General features: G+C 45.4%; 1 protein-coding gene across 1 annotated transcript in view; it reads left to right on the top strand.

Annotated features, from left to right (window-relative positions):
* The window catches only part of ACAP1 (ArfGAP with coiled-coil, ankyrin repeat and PH domains 1), a 268661-nt gene that overhangs the window by 101391 nt on the left and 147145 nt on the right, over positions 1–20125 (top strand). The window contains exons 3-8 of the mRNA XM_086946090.1: positions 12728–12847; positions 13023–13076; positions 13727–13785; positions 15267–15450; positions 17828–17872; positions 19722–19817. Coding sequence (XP_086802216.1) covers positions 12728–12847; positions 13023–13076; positions 13727–13785; positions 15267–15450; positions 17828–17872; positions 19722–19817 — 558 coding nt within the window. The remainder of the gene's footprint in view (positions 1–12727; positions 12848–13022; positions 13077–13726; positions 13786–15266; positions 15451–17827; positions 17873–19721; positions 19818–20125) is intronic.

The raw sequence follows: 20125 nt of genomic DNA, 5'->3' as shown, positions 1-20125 counted from the left end.
AAAGACCAGCTTAAGCGCACCTTAAAGACCAGCTTAAGCGTACCATAAAGACCAGCTTAAGCGTACCATAAAGACCAGCTTAAGCGTACCATAAAGACCAGCTTAAGCATACCATAAAGACCAGCTTAAGCGCACCATAAAGACCAGCTTAAGTGCACCATAAAGACCAACTTCAGTGCACCATAAAGGCCAGCTTAAGCACACCCATAAAGACCAGCTTAAGCGTACCATAAAGACCAGCTTAAGTACACCATAAAGACCAGCTTAAGTGCACCATAAAGACCAGCTTAAGTACACCATAAAGACCAGCTTAAGTGCACCTTAGAGACCACTTCAAGCGCAACTTAAAGACCACTTTAAGCGCACCTTAAAGACCACTTTAAGCGCACCTTAAAGACCAGCTTAAGCGCACCTTAAAGACCAGCTTAAGTGCACCATAAAGACCACTTCAAGCGCACCATAAAGACCACTTCAAGCGCACCTTAAAGACCACTTCAAGCGCACCTTAAAGACCACTTCAAGCGCACCTTAAAGACCACTTCAAGCGCACCTTAAAGACCACTTCAAGCGCACCTTAAAGACCACTTCAAGCGCACCTTAAAGACCACTTCAAGCGCACCTTAAAAACCAGCTTAAGTACACCATAAAGACCACTTCAAGCGCACCTTAAAGACCACTTCAAGCGCACCTTAAAGACCACTTCAAGCGCACCTTAAAGACCACTTCAAGCGCACCTTAAAAACCAGCTTAAGTACACCATAAAGACCACTTCAAGCGCACCTTAAAGACCACTTCAAGCGCACCTTAAAGACCACTTCAAGCGCACCTTAAAGACCACTTCAAGCGCACCTTAAAGACCACTTCAAGCGCACCTTAAAGACCACTTCAAGCGCACCTTAAAGACCACTTCAAGCGCACCTTGTGCTATACAAAACAACATAAAGCAACCACTTTGCGACATGAGCTTTGATCTGTCTCTTCCAACCAATGTTTTCTAAAAGTTGTGGGACATTATTGTTCTTAAACCACACCGTACCAGTAACTCTGGTCAGTAGTGGAGAGACCCTAAGGGCTTCTGGCCTCATCAAAGAGTCAGGTCTTGCAAGTTTCCTGGATCCAAACAGCAGTGGATCACCCAGTCCAGGTTTTTCCTTCTCTTTTAGGTACTTGACTTGCAGACCTCTTTATTCTATTGCAAAATCTGTACCAACTTTCAAAGAATAAAACCTGGAGTGGATGAGATATTCACACATGGACCCGGGCAACTTGAAAGCTCTGAAGGATGGTTTTGGAACTCTACAATTATCACACATTGAGCAAGAAAGAATAGGCAGAAGTTACTATGAAGATGATTTTAAGAAACTCTTACAAATAGGCTGGGGATTGGGTTTATCCACCCTAAAGAATATTTGGTGGAATTCCATGTTAAATTGTATTTTGTAAAGCGCATTAGATCTTAATGCGCACACTCTTTTATTCCTTTACGCTGCATTCCTCCACTCAGTCACATTACACATGTGAAAAGGATGTTGAAAAATTAATAACGCACTATTGCCATGCAGGACAGCAGGACAGTGCCCCTCTCAAACAGTGACCTGTGTTAGGAATTGGGCCTCATCTACGGTTACTTTTCTCTTGTGTTATTTTAAAGGATTTCCTACCGCTGTTTATAAGTTCTATCACTGAGCATGTATAACAAAGATGCTAAAAGAGAAAAAGTGAGGCAGATGGGAATACAGTTCGTCATCGCACCTTCTGTGTCTTGAATATTGACAGTGCTGAGTGTGGCTCAGGCCAGAGCTCGTCACACCAGCTGTGGCCCAAAGTCCTCCAGTGGACGCGAAGCTTTCACGTTTCACAGGTTCATGTATGAGTAACTTGACCCACGTTTTTCACTTTGAATTTTGGGACTTGTTGTCCTGTTGTGCCATAAATTTACGGCTACAAGTTGCAGAATGCAAAGCAAAGCCCTGGGTTGGGTGAGCTACTCACAGGTGGACCTGGGAAACTAGTGCACTGTGGACAGCAGGATTTGAAGTTCTGCTTAAATTCCCTAGAAGCAAAGTGTGTGCCATAGGGTGTAAGGTGTGGTGCCCCAGTGAACTAATGAATTCACCAAGGGGTCTGTGTTTGACTAAAGCACCCAAGTTCAGTTTCTTGGAGATGCACTCTGCCTTTTATCTACCAGAGGAAGATAAAACGAGTACAGTTAGGTTGGGCAACAATATTTTATGTTAGCCATTTTTATAGAGCACACAGCCATCCAGCACAGACCTCCTGGCGTTAACAGGGTGAGTGGGACAATGCACAGAATTATCTAAAAAGATGAGTTTTTAATTGCTTCCTGAAACTTAGCAAGTTCCTGTTTGATCTGAGTTGGACAGGGAGTGAATTTCATAGCTTGGCGGTCAGGTAAGAGCCACCCCCACTTCTCGTTCTCTTGATTCTAGGGACAGCGAGAAGGGAACGGTTTTCCGATCTTAATGCTCTGGAGGTTGTACATGGGATGATAAGGTGCTGAAGGATATTCAGGCCGGGTTAGTATTTTATCCTATGGGCAATGCATAGAGCCTTGCATTCTATTCTCTTGTTAATGGGTAGCCAATGGAGTTGTATGAGAGCCGGACGTGCTGAGTTCATTTTGGGCACACCCAATAGGACACAGGCCACAGCATTTTGGGTAACCTACAATTTTTTTATTGCGTAAGCTGGACTGCTCAAATAAAGAAAATTGCCATAATCCAGACAAGAAAGTATGAGGCCTTGGATCTCTGTATTCCGAAATTCTAAGGGAAGCCATTTAAGCGTTTTCCTAAGGGCTCCCAAAAGGCCAAAGAATGTGTCTGCCAAAGTCTTTGCCTGGAAGGCCATAGTCAAATCTTTATCGAAAGGTGACTCCAAGGCTCTTGACTTATAACTGAGTAATAGGGGATTCCCCTGGGCAAGGGGGCCAGAAGACTTGATTCCAAGGTGATGCATTGCCAACCACCATTACCTCAATGTTGGCCCCATTTAGCTTGAGGCAACTCGTCGCCATACAGCTCGTCACCTGCTCCAGGCATGTGGTACGTTTTTCCGAGGTGGAATTAGTGTCGGGTGACAAACGATGATCGGAATGTCGTTGGCGTAAGATACCATAGTAAAGCCTAAGGTACAAATGATATCTGACAGAGGTCGGACATATATGTTGAAGAGCGTGGGGCTCAAACAGGAGCCTTGTGGCGCTCCACAATCCAGCCTATGTCTCTCCTACAAAAAGGGTCCTTTACTCACCTGAAAGTTCCTGTTGGCTAAAAAGGACGTTTGCCATTTTAATGATTTTCCTGTGATTTCATTTGCTTTCATCCTGTCAAACAGAATTGAATGGGGGATGGTATCAAAAGCTGTGCACAAATCGAGATGAGTGAGCACAGCTGACCGCCTTGATCGAAGGTTCTTTTCTGTTCCTCAGTGGCCTACAGGACAGCTGTCTCAGTGGTGCAGCCAGGCCGAAAACCCGTTTGCGTCTGGTGCAGCACATTGTTGGCATCCAGGACATCTGAAAAAATGCATTTGAGTAGTTTTAATAAGTGAAGAGCCTTGGAGTCACCTTGGATAAAGATTTGACTATTATGACTATACAAATAAATACAAAAATAAAGCAGCACGGTCTGCTATAGCAAGACTTACAGGGCCCTGGGACAGCCTAAGCAAGACACTCGCCCACTCACCCTGCTGCACTCGAAATGGAAAGTTTTCACAGAAACTAAAAAACAGGATGTGCTGTGGGTGGACTTCCTCTTTATAGGAGGAAGAGGAAGTCGGCCATATTGGAGGGATGGGAGGCTGGTATGCCAACTTTTGATTGGGAGTTTCTGTGGGAGTTTCAGTTATCTAATTACTGTGGCAAGGAAGACTAGGACTCGGAGTAATGAAGATTACCGGTAAGTAACTGGGGCATTATTATTATTACCAATAGTGAAGCAGGTGCAGTGGCACCTGGCCCAGACCTGTGTGTGGCCATCAGGACCCTGATAATGGCTGTCTTCCACCACCGCTTTCATGAAGGCCCGCCATAACACCCTTGCTATCCTACTGCTCGCGCCTCGGTGTCCCGAAGAGCCAGTGTGTGAAGGCCTCTTGAGGCCCAGTGCTTATTAATGTAGGTAAAGACCGGGTTAAAGGCTGTATTTGCGGGTGCACAGCGTGGTGTCCGCTAGAGAATGCGGGCGACACCCACAGATGCGGGTGAGTGGACAGCTTTGGTAATCCCGGGCATTGTTCGAGGTCCCTCTATCGGGTAATAAGATAAAAACGTTTGTTTTCCCCCTCTACACACGTATCTGTGTGTAAGCAAAGCATGCTGATAATTCTCATCACTGAGTGGTTTACTTAATCATTTTAAAGAAGAGATTTTTTTTCACCCAGAAAAAAAGAAAAAAAACGGTTTAGGGGCAGGTTTACGACGGTTCCCAAATATGAGCTGTAGTAAACCTTAGAATGTAATAAATTGCATGTATTTTCGGGAAAAACGCAAAGGTTCCCATCTGAGTGAAAGTTGTATGTTGTCACCCCTGAGAAGCCAAAAATAAATTCGGAAACATTGACCGGATGCCACCTTCTCTTCCACGGAGTTTCCAGGATGTAAATACATTCCCTTAGGGCGTTCGGTAGCATCAAATATTGTTTTGTTGTTTTTCAATATCAAATGTTATTGTTTTCTGCTTAGAAAGAGAAGACCCCCAATGCATAAACAGTAAAACAACAACGCGTGCATGTCTGTTGCCCCAGTAGCCTCTTGCCAGGGCACAGGTTTCTGTTTTCAAAGTGGTCGGCCATGCATCAGGACACAACACAGTGACAGGTGACAGCAACACAAGCCAAGACAAAACACAAGGTGCCTTTGAGCTGGAGAAGGAAGGTCATCTGGTGGTAGATGGGGTTCCCATCTTCCCCAGGGATTCCTCGGCCCTTTGTCCACATTTAAAGATTCAGTACAGGCCCAGACAATACCTAAATAAAAATTTATAAAATCGACTGTATTCATTTTCGACATGGCCTTTCTGTCTTCGTTTACAGTAATTAGCAGTACGGGATCAGTAAGGCAGCTGTAGAACACATTTTTAAGTGCTTTCTCATCGGCAGAGAGCACCTGGGTCGAAGCCGCCCCGGAGCTGAAGGTTCCGTCTCTGTGCTGGACAGGCCAGGCCGGCTCTAGGAATTTTTATTTGGGTGGGCCAAGGTTGGATTTGGGTGGGTCACAGTGGGCCCAATGTGTTGCTTCTTGTGGTAGCCTACAAGTCCTAGGTTGCATCATATCTACTTGCAAACAGTCACCATGGTACAACAGATCAATTCTGAGCTGAACGCCTATTGGGAGACCATTTTCTCCATGTAGGCTGCATGCCTAAAGGAAGAGTGTGCATGACTGGTTTGACCGGCCCCAGAGGGCCCACCAAACAGATTGGACAAGCCACTCCTCCCCGATCCACCCGCCTGCCCCCAACCAGGCATACCCTTCTGCTTTCTTAACATACAATGGTAGTTTAACCATTTATGTTTCTGCTTCTCGCACTGCCAGAAAGCGGTGGGCGACACTCCTCTGCCCTAATGGAGGAGCCGCCCCTGTTAATCACCAGTTATCTGGTCATTTTTATCGTTGGCTTGCATCCATGCCCATGATGATGATAAAAACGATTTAAATGTAACATTTTGAATTACAGTGCCCATTTTCTATTGGCCTTTATGTCCTCACTGCATTGGCCAAGGCTCATGTTTTGGTGGGCCTGACCCACCCGTCCCACCTGCTAGAACCGAGCCTGGTGCTGGGGCTCCTCATGGGGGCCAGTAGGGTTCTCAAGGGAGCCCATATCGGTCCTATGTTTGTGCACCAGTTCCTCCAGTGCGGAGCAGCGGCCCCTTGGCCATCCTGTTCATCTCTCCAGTGCTTGGTCAAGAATCTCTTGGCTACCATAGGCTGTGTTGGTAAGGGAACGCGTGGCCTGAATCCCCCCAGGTGTGCCCATAGTCCCCAGTAGCATGATTTTGGGGGTCTAGCGTTAGACTGCAGCCTACCACCCGCCCAATGTTTTTGTTGACTTCCCTTCAGTATGTTTGCACCACCGGACAATCACACGGTAGCATCACTTTTTAGTTTAATTATCACCTTTGCAAGTCTGATTTTGGAATCCTGACGTTTTCGCATGAGCAAAGTCCCAGTTCTCGCTCTGACGAAGTGTCCTCTTCCCTCCCAGGGGCCTAGCTAGGTGCAGTGAGGTCAGCGTCCTGCGTGCGCCAGCAAACAATGTGCCACAGTAACGGAGTGGTTTCACCACTGGCCGCAAGAGGGCACCAACGGTCAACAGTAAACAGGCCTTTAGTTTCTTATGATTCCATCAATGTATCTCAAACGTTTGGTTATTTCCTTCCTGGGACCGTCTTCAGTATTTAGAAATCCTCTGATAGCGTTTGAGCTGGAGAAGGAGGGTCAGGTGGGAGATAGGTTTCCCATCTTCCCCAGGGATTCCTCGGCCCTTTGTTCACATTTAAACTATTCTGCAAAATCCCAGACACAATACTGAAATAAAACTTTATTTCTGTCTTCATTTACTGTAATTAGCAGTCAGGGATCAGTAAGGCAGCTGTAGAACACATTTTAAGTGATTTCTTATCGTATTTAATTTAAACCAAGATTTTCCATACAAGTGCTAAGGCTAATTCCCGAAGACGTGAGCTGAAAGTGTGATCCTTCCCATTTTTAAACAAGCATTGGCATAGCCAATAGGTCTCGCTTTTGGGACCTTATTAGTATTTAGTTATGCAGCACAATATCCTTGGTGCAACAACATCAACTATTGCGTGGCTAAACACTTATAAGGTCCCAAAGGCGAGACCTATTTGCCATGCCAATACTTGTTTTTTCAACTGCAGAAGTGTGGGCCTCCTGCGCCTGGTAATTTGGCTTCAAGTGGATGACCTCTGGTTGGGTGGTGGGGTGGGACGCCCATCCTTGGCTCTCTGGGGAGTGTGTGTGCCAAGATGCTCCTCTTTCTTTCAATGTTTGTGTGCTTGCAAAGAATTATTTTTGCAAAAGTGCTTAGGTGTGGTTCGCTCTGACACTGCAAAAATAACGAAAAGAGGATGCCTTTCCCGAAAGTTATTTGGCTATGTATGGTATCGATCAGAGTTTCTGGCATGTGGGCTTTGTCTGCTACCTTCTTTCAGCTCTTAAAATCAGGAAGCACATCTGAAGCGGAAGTTACACTGGAAGAACTTCTCTTTTCCGCCAACCGAAAATCAATCAAACACATGCTTTGCTGATAACTCTGTCTCCCAGCCCAATATCAAAGGTGAATTAATTACGACTTGTGTAAATGTAAATGTGTTTGTATTTATATAGTGCCTTCTACCCAGAGGTCTCGTTGCGCAGTATTCATACCGCTGTGGAACCCTTCTTGGCTTTCCTGTGAGATGTCCACTCCTGGGCACCCCCAAGGTGAAGCCAGGCATCCAAGCGCTGCTGGGGCCGTTGTGGAGATTAAGCAAGCTATTGCCCAGAGTCACAGAGTGGGACCCATGATTAGAACAGGTACCGAGGCGAGAATTATCAGGTCCGGAGATATTGAGTCCAAGAGCCGCCGGGGCGGGAATTGAACCCTGGTCCCGGGCTAGACCTCTGCATCAGGGTCTGCCGCTCTAACCATTGAGCCACGCTTCTCCACATATGTGCATATCTGTTGGCATAGTGAGCACTCTCTCCTGTGTTTAATCAGTTTTTGAAGCAGTGATTTTTGCAGATAACTTTACTTTAGGGGGAATCGTGCCCCCACCTACTGCGACTGTACGAAAAGAGGAAGTAAAAACGCTTTTCTGTTAAATCCTGTCCCCCAGCAGTTATTCTGCCTTTCTGTTCCAACTTTTAATCGTGGGGCCCCCAGCGATTAGACCAACGAAAGAAGATGAGCTACACAGATGCCAATAAGCATTACAACCCCAACTAATCTTGTATAAACAGATGAGCTGCTGTCTCTGGTCAATTTAGCACAGGGACGTTCGAGTATCAACGTATTTTTAATGTTGTATTCACTCATTTTTTTCATCGAAATAGCATTTTGACTTGAACAAGAGCTTCTCAATCGGGCAAGCGTCTTCTCAAGGTCATCTCTCTATTTAATGACATTTCGGTGGATTCATCGCTCGGGGTCTCGTCGTTATTACTCGCAACTGAAACAAAATCACCAAGTAGAACCGCTTCCGAGTACTTCTACTCTTTTTTAAGGCGTTTTATTGTATTGTGCCCATTGCCAACCACTTGCCAATCGCGCAATAGCAGCATCTAACTAGAGCTTTGCATTGGATTATTTTCAAAAACAATATAACTCCTTCGCCCTGTCATTAGATTTACAGGCGATCTGACATTCAGCACTTCCCAGAAGGCTCATTTTCTAGAAGCGGCGGGTGCATTATCTCCCCTCTGTGTGTGTAATTTCTGTGCGTGTTGTGTGGAAAGTGCTGAGGTGTTGCGCACAGCCCTTCTTGCGAAGGCGATGTTTACACTAAGCCCATCACATGGTTAGAGGCTGATTGATGGCCGTCTGGACGGAACACAATTGGATGATACACGTATTGACAAATGGGCTGTCCTTTTCTGTCAATATCATTGATCGAAGGCTCAATTGAGGCAGTTTTCAGGCGAAGAGCTGATCGGGCATTCTCCTCAAAATGAAATATTTTGGTGTCTCTGTGTGCTTTTCAAATTGCATTCTCATTTTGAACAAGACAAGCGTGCGTGCCTCAGGTAAAAAAAAACTGTTGACAAAAGTAAAAGCGTTTCCCTTGCGGGAGCAAGCAGCACCAGGAGTGATAATTGCTAACACATGACGGCAAAGCTCGCTCCTTCAAGGGAATCGGCAGACGTGCATGTGTTGCCATTGAAAGCAATGCAACGCGTGCACTTTTAAGGGCGAAAAACGAACCGATTACAAAAGGTCTTTTTCCTATGCAGCGAATGCGCGCTGTGTAGGCGAGACCTAAAAAGGGGATAGGTGTGATATCTGGTGCCATCGGCCCATATCGCTTCTAAACTCTTAGGTGAAAACCATGGATAGAGTGATACTTGTAAGGCTGGACCAACTGGACCCAGGAAAATGTTATTTTGACAGGATCACAATTCAGGTTCAGGAAGGAAATTGGCACAGTGGAACAGGGGATTAAATTGCACCTCATTATTAGCAAATATACAGTGGCAATGGAGGGACACCTAGATCTGTGTTTTGTAGACCTTTCTGGTGCCTGTGGTCTCGTAAATCACTCCAAATTATGGCAGGTTTTACTGGATATGGGTGCCCCAAGTGATATAGTATGTCAATTTCTTAACTCTATGCCTCTTTAACTGCCTCCATGAATGGGGAACACACAGAGAACGTTCGGGGGACTCGCAGGGTTGTGTGCTTGCACCATAATTATTCTCACTAAATATAAATGGGGTGGACCGTTTTCTGCAGAATATGAAAGCAAACGTTCTGTGGGTGGGCTCTCTCCCTACCCCCATTTTACTTTACGTAGACAATGCAGTGCTCATATCCTGGACAGCAAATGACCTGCAGAGTTTGATAGAAAATGTGTACATTTTTTAGAGAGCACGGATCTAAAATTGAATTTAACCAAGACCTACACCATGGTTTGTGGGTAAAAGTGGAAATTAAGGAAGAGGTACTATGTCCAGCGCCGTAAATTAGAAGAGTTCAAAACCTTTAGTTACCTGGGCATCATTTTCTCACAGAAAGGTGACTGGCTACCTGTTCTGGAAACCGCCAAATCAACATTTATAAGGGCTGTTGCGGCTGTTATTACGTTTGCTAAGCGAATCAAAAGCAAGCCAATAAGAGAAGTCATTAAATTGATCAGAAGCAAATGCCTCTCTGTAGCTTTGTATGGGTCTCCGATATGGGGCAAGGAAAAGAGCACCTAGGGGATTTTATCCAGTATAATATATTGATGAATTGGCATGGTATCTGGTCAAAGCAGTGTACCAAGTTCACCAGGGAGCACATCAAGGATTGCTTGTTTTCGGACCGTTTTGATAAAATACCTTGGCTTCAGAACATAAATACCTTATTGTATGAACTAGAGGAAGACTTGAACCCCCTCTGAACCTCATGACCAGATTACACCTAGAATTGATTCATCATTTAGTGGTCTTTCCAAAAACAGATCTGTGGCCCTGGAACTTACCAAGATGCGATGTTGACGGAAAAGCAACACAGTCAACGACTCATTTTGAGTTATTCTGTACATTTTACCGTGATATTACATCTTCTATTTTATGAACCCTTTTCCTGTCACAAGGTGCTTTTTACCTTAAGGATGCCCTCACATTTTTAAAGTCACTGAGAATGTGCATACGTGTTGTACAAGCCGTGATCATATTAAAATGGCTCTTCGCAGACGAAAATCATCATCATCTCATTTGGACGGTTTACGATTTGAAGAACTCTGAAGAGGCTGAAGGGCTATGTCAGTTTTCAGGAAGGGGCATGGACGATTTATATTTTATTATTGCTCTTTTTAAATAGTGCTAAAATATTTCTGTCTGTTTTTAATAGGAAATTGTGTTTGTTAATGTATATAATTAAACCTTTGAAAATATTTTAAATTATTGGAATATCCAATTTTCCCTATTTCCTGACTAGCCCTTGAATACTGAATGTAACATTTTAAATTCTTCATATATTTCGTATGGTTTCTTTTATATCTGTCGATGATATGTCACTTTCATGTATACGATCTTTGTCTCTTATTATGGATTTGAATTGGTTTTGATTAGTTCAGCTCTGACCAGAAAAATGCTGCACTGTGAATGCCTTTTGAAAAATCCAGTTGTTTGGATCAAAACTACAGGAAAAACAACTTTATCTCTTTAAAGAGAAGAAGCCTTCCTCTTCGTTTAGTCAACCTTACGGCTCTTCCAGCTCTTCTACGCTTTGTTTCTTCAGACATCCAAGATGTTTGAGTCTGCAGTCATCTTCTTTTTCCATGAAATAAAAATCAGGAATTATTCAAATTAATTCCAATCAAAGGGAACATCTCAATCATGAGGACAGAGACTGTGGTCTTGACTGCTAGAGACGGCCCACCGTGGTCACTTGGAGGAAGATCGCAACATTTCAGGACCGCTTGAGAAGCAGCTACATAAGATCCCTGGGTGTTGAGAATCATCAGAGGACATCAAACTGAACTCTTCTAGCCACTGCCAGAGAGTGAGACCACAGCTATGCCGAGCCCCTGCCAGTTGAAGGAAGAGCCAATGTTGTAAGCATCTCATTTCCTGATGGTGAAGAAAGCAATTATCCCGGTTCCTCAGTAGAAGACGCCGTGCAAGGACCCCCATTGTGGACCTGCACTCTCTCCAATTTCCGATCCTTGGACCAGGGCATCATTCCCGTAGATTCCCCGCATTCCACGCTGGTCCCACCTTTTGAAATTCACTCTAATCATTGCCCACTGTTGGCTGAGTGACTTTCAGCTTATCCCCACCGTGGATTCAAGCTAAATTGTTAATTCTTTAGGCAATCATTTCTGTCCTGAGGATGAACCGATATTTTGTATGGTTCGAAACGTAGTCGACAACAAATGCACCAAATGCATAGTTAACACAAAAATTGAACATGCATATGTGTATACTGTGGATTATCTTCTTATGACTTGATTGTTAGATGACCCGATTTTGCCTGCTATCTCTTTTCCTTGTTTGTGTTCCCCCAGTGTGTTAGCTGGACATCGGCTGGTGTCCCACGTTCATCACACTCTGTGTTTTATTCCCTTTTGCATCATTGTTATCAAGACATTAAAGTGTCTGGCTGGGCATTTCTTAAAAATATAGTCCTATTTAGTCTATATTCATTTTTTGAACTTTCCCCTTCCTTACTAAGGACCGTTGTTGTTGATAATAAGTACCTACCCAAGGTCCTTAGCTTATTGCGCCCTGGGTTCCCTTGTATTGTTCCAAATAATCAATTAATCTCAGCCATTGGTAATTACTAGGGCTGCATCGCAGTCCATCATTATTTTGCACACTGTGCTACCTCAGTTAAGGCCTAGAAATATACAAATCAATCTTGGCCCTGCTCCAATCCGAGCAGTCCAGCCTGAACTGCCTACCAGGTCCTCCCTGAACCGGAACTCAAACAACCCAGGACTGTTTTCACCCTAGTTAGTGCTCTTCAGCCAGGTATAGGTTGGTTCCAGTGGCACAGTGAGCAAAGGACCCACATCTGGGCATACCCTCCCACTTAGGGTCTTGCGCTTAAGTATACAAAAGGCTATACCATGGCTCCAGTGGCAAAAAAAGCCACAGCATACTCTGGAGGACAATTTTTGTATACTTTAATTCATATTGGGGGGGTCTCTCCTCAAGTGTCCCATTTCAGCTAATAGTGAGTCTGATGGGCTACTATACATGTGTGAGTACAGGCCAAGGAACCAATTGTAGGGATAGATGCCAAAACGCACTACACTGTGGAATCTTAAATCTTGAAGCCAGACTTACCAAATGTACAGTACATGTGGGATATCTCCCAGCGCCACACTGAATGCCCTTGCATATGGATGAGCCCAACACAGTTTGTTTTCTTTTGAAAAGTGAATAAATAAATATTTTAGAATATGTAGATGTGACGATCCAGTGAACTTCAATGTATGTGAGGTGCTGAGTTTTCATCTAGTGATGTCTGCTTGAATGTTCTTGCAGCTGGTGAAGCTGTGCTCGGGGATGCTGGAGACCGGCCGGCAGTACTGCACAAACAGCAAGTTATTTGTCAACGGAATCCGTGAACTTTCCCAAAACTCCAGTGATGATACCATGCTGAACGTAAGTAGGGTGCGGAGACGGGTCTCCTTTTCAGCTGAAATTTCAGGTTGGCTTGGGACGCTGCGCCTTGAGACCCTCACGGGTGATTTGCCGCGCTTTATAAATCCTGATTAATTGATTGATTGCCCGGGTGCCTCCGTATTTCCTGATATCACTCTTCTCTCTCTTCCTGAAGGAGAGCTTGGAGAGGTTCTCCGGTGGACTGAATAAGATGATTGACAGCCACAAGGTAAGCTAGCTGATGGGACTACTGGAGGATAAACCAAGGTGAGACGTGGAAGACCACGGGTGGGCAGAGAGGGACAGACCCTTCAATTTAATCACGAGTAGGGATAACTGCTCAGTGACCAGTTGGGAGTAAGTGTCGGAAGATCTCTGGTCTGGTTTATTTGAGTGAAGAAACGTAGAGGGAAGGAAGGGATACGCCGTGACTTGACTGAATGAATGAGCATGAGAACATCGGTCGGAGACAAGGCGGCAAGCCGAGGTGGACTAGAGTCACTTTGAGAAGGGAACTCAAGGAGGCCGTTGGCCGACATGTGGATGGAAGGATGCTCCGAACACGTTTGGGGAGAAAATGATAATGGGTAGATGGAGAGATAGACTGCTAACCAAAAGAGAGGCAGCTGGGGAGGGTTCGTAAACGGATGCACGTGTAGATGGGTCATTGTGGATGGGCGGGCCCGTCGAGGTCAGAAGTAGTTGCTAAAGAGATAGATGCATAGATAGATAGATAGATAGATGAGTGAGACGAGGTAAGGCACCGTTGCGTGTACTGGTTTACATAGAAAGAGAAGGTAGAATGGTGTGCAAATGGACCACCGATGTGGGTTCTGTGTCTGAGGGAGAACTGACCACCTATTGTTTTCCGCATTACAGGATCTTTTGGAAACCACACAAGACTCTTGCCGGTTGCACCTGCAAACCCTAATCAAGGAGTAAGTATTGGTGGGCAGTAGTCATCTTGTTTTGGGAATGAAAACATGTCTGGCAGTGCAGCGGTGTGCTAGGGGCTCAAGCCAGGCTTCCATTGCCGGAGAGCACACTTCTGAAATTGGCTTAGGGGTCAGATTTTGGTGGGTTCTACAGAGGCAGTTTGGCAGTCATGTTGCATCAGGGAGATCTTTGGGCTTTTACTTTTGGTTGAAAGAGGTGGTCTACTGAAGATCTCTCCAAACACAGTTCTTCAGAAAGATCTTTGTTGTAGTAAGCCCTTCAATGCACAAGCTTCTGCTGGATCAATTTGCCTCCCCCTTGCTTCGACTATCCAGATGTTTTAGACCACACAAAAGATAGGTGGGCAGTGGACCTCAAAAGATTACAGAACCCACACCTTTGTAGCCCTAAAGTAAGCCAATTGGGAAATATCTTTCATAGAGTGTGCACTCCCGTGTATGCACCCTCTGTCCTGGAGAAATCGTTTCAAGCATTACAAACAAAGGTGCACCATATAAAAGAAATTTAAGATGATCATGAAAATTTAGAAATTTGTAATAGCGAGTTTCAAGAATCCAGTAATGTTCTGTTATGAATGCTTCTTTAAAATTCTCATAAAGCCAGCCAACACGTTTCCTCCAACAAACAGTGGACTTCTTCAGGGCAAAATTGCAGTGAAGTCAATACATAGATTCTGGTCCTGTTGTCAAGAACATAAGAACTGTCTAGTAGGAGACATAAATTTCCAAAATACACCGTCCAAGTAAAAGAGCAATTGGTAGTCAAATCGAAGAGTAACATTCCACCCCCTTGTGGATCAGGTGAACATAACTGTATTTATTCCATATCCGTGTTAAAAGGAGGGCATATCCTCCCAATCAAGGCAATTTCAGCATTCATTTACGAGCCCATGCCTTCCATACGATTATTAGTTTTATCTTAAAGCGCAAGATGTTTTAGGCGCATCTTAATATCATACTTCTCTCAGGTTAGCGCATCCTCATTATCGCATCCTCTTCATGTGCCTCGTGTGGTGCACGATATCTAATCAGCTGCCATTTTTATAAGTGTAATAATGTCTGCGGATTGGATGATGGTATCACTTTTCCCCAGGTGGGATCATGAAATGTGGAATTCCTGGATCCCATCTAAGTGACCTGCCAGGACACGAATTTTGTGTTTCTTTTCCAGTAAATTCTGTAAGGTACTGTGTTGATTGCTTGCCTGCTTTTGCACCAGTGGAAGAAGCAGTAAAAACATTAGAGGAAAAGTAGTCCCCCTCTGAGGAAGGAAGGAGTTTAATTGTCTTGGGTATTTTGTAGATCAAGTAAAATCACAAAGACACCTCAAGCTTTGCCTTCCACACCGATTGCCTACCTCTTACAATCCCATGCTGAGAATCCCTTGCATTGACCACCCTGGCTGGTTAATTTCTCTTCAGTTATCTTTCCAATTTATGAACCGCTTATGACTCACTTTTCAGGGACATCAAGAAGTTCAAAGACACCAGGAAGGACTTTGACAAGAGTAGCGAGTCACTGGACACTGCGCTGCAACATAACGCAGAGGTGCCGCGCAAGAAGCAGCATGAGGTGGACGAGGCCAGTGGAGCCCTGCAGACTGCACGCAAAGCCTTTCGCGACAAGGCCCTGGACTATGTGCTGGAGGTGAGAGCGTCTGTCGACACTGGGCCTCCCTACTGAGCAGCATGCCTGCCACCTGTTGGCTCCATAGCTATCCCTGCTCCTTGTTTTGGGTAGACCTGCAACTCTCTCAGTGATTTTATGGGTATCCCTTCCAAACTCTTCCTTCTATGTATGTATTTATATATGTGATATTTGTATAGAGCGGCCAGAACTGAAATGCAGCAGAGCTCCGCACAGGACAGAAGGCAAAGATACGGTCAACAAGGGACCGACTGCATCCTGATGTAGTGTTCTTTAAAGAAGTGTGTCGTCGGCGCTCTCCTAAATTGGATCAAGGTTATTGAGGTCCTATTTGATAGATCCATATTGCTTTAGATCCTGGATAGATAAGTGGAGAAGGCCTGATGCCCATGTATTTCTGTGTTGCCCGTATTCCTCTCCAGTCTGTGGGTGACCTGGCTTTGGATGTGTTTAGAGAGGCATGGTTGAGCTTGTCAGCCGGATGGACGGGGATGCCTGTCTTGATGGCTTTGTAGACGATGCAGTTGATTTTTAAGATGGTGCAGTTTGCAAGGGAGTGCCAGTTGTGTTTAAAGTGGGAGTGATGTCACATTTCTAAATAAGCTGTGCTATGGCATATAAAATGCCCATAACTCCATAAGGTTCCAAGAAGGGGGCCACTGTGGAGTTTGGGAGGCAAAGGAGCAGGGTGTTTCACCATGCAGATGCCAGAGTATGAGGCTTGAACAGCAGTCCTGAGGTCACTTTCTTGTAGAAGTAGTTTTATGTTTTTTTAGAGAGCAAGCCAATACCTGCCGTCTTGGTGATGTGTTCCATGAGGGCGAGGTCGTTGACCAGGGTGAATTGAGTGACTTGACATTGGATGAAAGTGGCATTCGGATTTGTCCAAGTTCATGTGTTGAGCCAGACTTGGACTAGTTTCTGCTTGTTGTTCTTGGTTAGTAGGATGAAATCTGCCTTAGTTGGTGTGAGCTTCAGGCAGGCGCTGGACAGCCTGGCCTGGATGGGGTGCATGCAGCTTTTGAGGCGTTAGATGTCTGGAGCAGTTTAGGCTTTCAAGTGGAGCTGTGTGCAGTTTGTGAATTTTCCGGTTGGGTATCCCCGGTGCTCTCTCCATCCTGGATATGCCAGCCACTCACACCCTACTCTGTGTATTTCTGCCACCAACACCCCTTCCTTTATAAACATGCTTTTCACCCTGCCCCTTCTTCTAGCATGGGAGTGTCTCCCACCCATCTCCCTTTCTTTGAGATGATTGTCTCGGGATCTCCTCCAACACTCTCCCCATCACTCTTTCCTTTTCTTCTTTATGGGCATTCCTGCCACACCCCTCCATTTTTCCTTCACTGTTGTCATGGCTCTTTGCCACCAATTCCTCCAAGTTTGTGCCCCAGCGACTGGCTTTATTGCTTCTAGATGATCGCCTCTGTGGCTCATCCGACTCCTTTCTCCTAGACCTCATCTCAGCCAGCCCTCCCCTTTTTTAGTGATATAACTGCACCTTCCCCCCCTCCATCTACATGAGTTTTACCACCATCCTCCCCCCTCCATCCTGGTATCCCCTCTCTTTTCATTCTTTATTGGTATCCTGCCCCTGCTCCCTACCCTCTGCTGGGGTACTTCTGGAACACTTCTGTATTCCTCCCTTCCGCGGTACTTTCTTCTATCCTTGTTCTTCCATCCCGTGCTTCGAGGACGGTATCCCACCCCTCTACCACACACCTTTGTTGCATCTGTGCGCCTTCCCCATTGCTACTCCTGCTTGGGAATCTCTGCCGCCACCACTTTCCATCCCTCTAGGATGGGCATCACTTCCTACATCTGTCTGTCTCTGTTTCCCTGACCTCCCCATTCCCTATATTTTTGTTCTGGGCACTCCCGCCACTGCTTTTGGTTCTTCCGGGTTGGTATCCCTCGCACATTTCATCCTCACCTTTGGTGCTACCCCTGAAAACCTCCCATTCATTGCCTTAACTTGGGGTATGCCCATACTTTCTTCTGACCTTGTGTACTTCGCACCATCCAGTAGGCATATCATCTCGGAGAGTGTCATGCATTATAGCACACATCTCACGATGTGTCGTCTTTCACCGGCTTAGTATAGCTTTTATTGTCTTCTTTCTTGGTTCTCTGTACCTTCTCTTCAGTGGGTATCTTTGCCAGTCGCTGCCAGTTTGTGTCTTGCTCGTAAACATGGGCTCTTAGATGCCATTGAATGCTCTCCCATCCACAGCGTAAAGTAGTAGATGACAGTACATACAGCCATTTCTCTCTCAAAGTTCCTGTGCTGAAGTCGGAACTCTACGGGTAAGTAACTTTCCAAAAGGCTGTTTCTTTGATTTATTTCCACAAGAAATTGACTTCTTTTCATTTTCAGATCAACTCCATCCAGTCCAAGAAGAAGTTTGAAATCCTGCAGTTTGTAAGTTTGCCTCATTTCTTCAGACCAGTTGGGGTTGGTGGGGGTTGGGGGGCTTAGATATGTCATGTGCATTCAAACTGAGGGAAGACCTGAGAACCTAGAGAGATACTGAAAGGTTGAGACCTCCAATGCCCTTGTTTCTGGTTAAGAAGTCCCAGAGCTCCATTCTGGACCAGGGGTAAAGCAAGGCCAGCTCTAGAACACCTGCTTAGGGATAGGGTTGAAGACCCTAAGTGCTGCGGGGGGGAGTTGTTGCCAGTCCTCCCCTCCCTCATCACTTGCTGCTCTCTAACCTCTCTCGCTTTGGTCTCTTGCACCTTCCTGACTCTTTCACATATGTCCATTGCTTCTTGCTTTCCCCCACCGTTCTTACATTCTGACAACTTTTCTCCCTTTGTTGGTGTTGCTCTTGCATGTCTTCTGCTTTGTCTCCTTTGTCTCTGATGTGGTTTTCTCTGTTCTCTAATGTTCTTCTCTCTGATGTTGTTTTCTCTGTTCTCTAATGTTCTTCTCTATGATGTTGTTTTCTCTGTTCTCTAATGTTCTTCTACCCCCTCTTCTCTTTGATGTTCTCCCTTTGGTTCACTCATTGCTCTCTAGTGTTTTCTTTTTGATCTGCAGCTGCACTCTTTTGTCCTTCCTCCATTGATACTCCACTAATCTCAATCCTCATTTGAACCCGCCCTGCTTTCTGATGTTTTCTACATGTGATGCTCCCTGCTCTTTGCTCCTCTTTCCCCTTTGATCTCTCTGCTCTTTCTTGTCCCTCGACTCCCTTCTAGGTCTCTGCCCTTCCTTCTTGATTCCACTGCGCTCTTATGTATTCTCGTATTTGATCCCTCACTGTGCTTGAGTGTAGTTTCTACCTTTGGTGTATATTTCTCTCTCCCATTTGACCTCCCCACTCTCTCATGTCTTCCCTTATTGTTTCTTCACTACTGTCTAACATAGTTCCCCTTTGGTCCTTCCCTGTTCTAGATGTTCACCTTTGATCCCTCACCTTTCTGTTCTAGATGTTCACCTTTGATCCCTCACCTTTCTGTCCTTTCTGTTCTAGATGTTCACCTTTGATCCCTCACCTTTCTGTCCTTTCTGTTCTAGATGTTCACCTTTGATCCCTCACCTTTCTGTCCTTTCTGTTCTAGATGTTCACCTTTGATCCCTCACTTTTCTGTTCTAGATGCTCACCTTTGATCCCTCACTTTTCTGTTCTAGATGCTCACCTTTGACCCCTCACCTTTCTGTTCTAGATGCCCACCTTTGATCCCTCACCTTTCTGTTCTAGATGCTCACTTTTGATCCCTCACCTTTCTGTTCTAGAAGCTCACATTTGATCCCTCATTTTTCTGTTCTAGATTTTCCTTCGAGCCCTCACCTTTCTGTTCTAGATGTTCACCTTTGATCCCTCACTTTTCTGTTCTAGATGCTCACCTTTGATCCCTCACTTTTCTGTTCTAGATGCTCACCTTTGATCCCTCACCTTTCTGTTCTAGATGCTCACTTTTGATCCCTCACCTTTCTGTTCTAGAAGCTCACATTTGATCCCTCATTTTTCTGTTCTAGATTTTCCTTCGAGCCCTCACCTTTCTGTTCTAGATGCTCACCTTTGATCCCTCACCTGCCTGTTCTAGATGTTCACCTTTGAGCCCTCACCTTTCTGTTCTAGATGCTCTCCTTTGATCCCTCTTTACTCCCTGTGCCCCTCCATCCTTTCTCCCCTTGCTCTCTGATGTCCCCCCCTTTGATCCTTTGTTGCTCTCAGGTGTAGTTAGTCCCTCCCTGCACTTTGATGTAATTTCCCATTGGATCCCAGACTCCTCTTTAATGTGCTTCTCTCTTCCTCCGGCAGATGCTCACCTTTATGGAGGCTCAGTTTTGCTACTTCCAGCAAGGATACCGGGCCCTGCAGGAGCTGGAGAAGTACCGGCAGAACCTGGCGGCCCAGGTGGGTCTATGCGATTGCGTTATGGCTTTATAAGCAGCCTCGAGTTTTTAAACAGAATTGTCTTAGCATGTCAATTTCAACATAAATTAGAAGACTGTGTGCAGCAGGTACTCTTAGAGTAACACCCTGTGACAGGGTCTGAAGACAGAGGGGCCCCTGCTCCTTTAGAGTAACACCCTGTGACGAGGTCTGTAGACAGAGGGGCCCCTGCTCCCTTAGAGTAACACCCTGTGACAGGGTCTGAAGACAGAGGGGCCCCTGCTCCTTTAGAGTAACACCCTGTGACGAGGTCTGTAGACAGAGGGGCC

Source organism: Lissotriton vulgaris, chromosome 12 (genome assembly GCF_964263255.1).
Source record: "Lissotriton vulgaris chromosome 12, aLisVul1.2, whole genome shotgun sequence".
In the NCBI taxonomy this organism is placed as follows: domain Eukaryota; kingdom Metazoa; phylum Chordata; class Amphibia; order Caudata; family Salamandridae; genus Lissotriton; species Lissotriton vulgaris.
The sequence above is the reverse complement of the archived record's forward strand: the minus strand, read 5'-3'. Positions and strand labels throughout refer to the sequence as shown.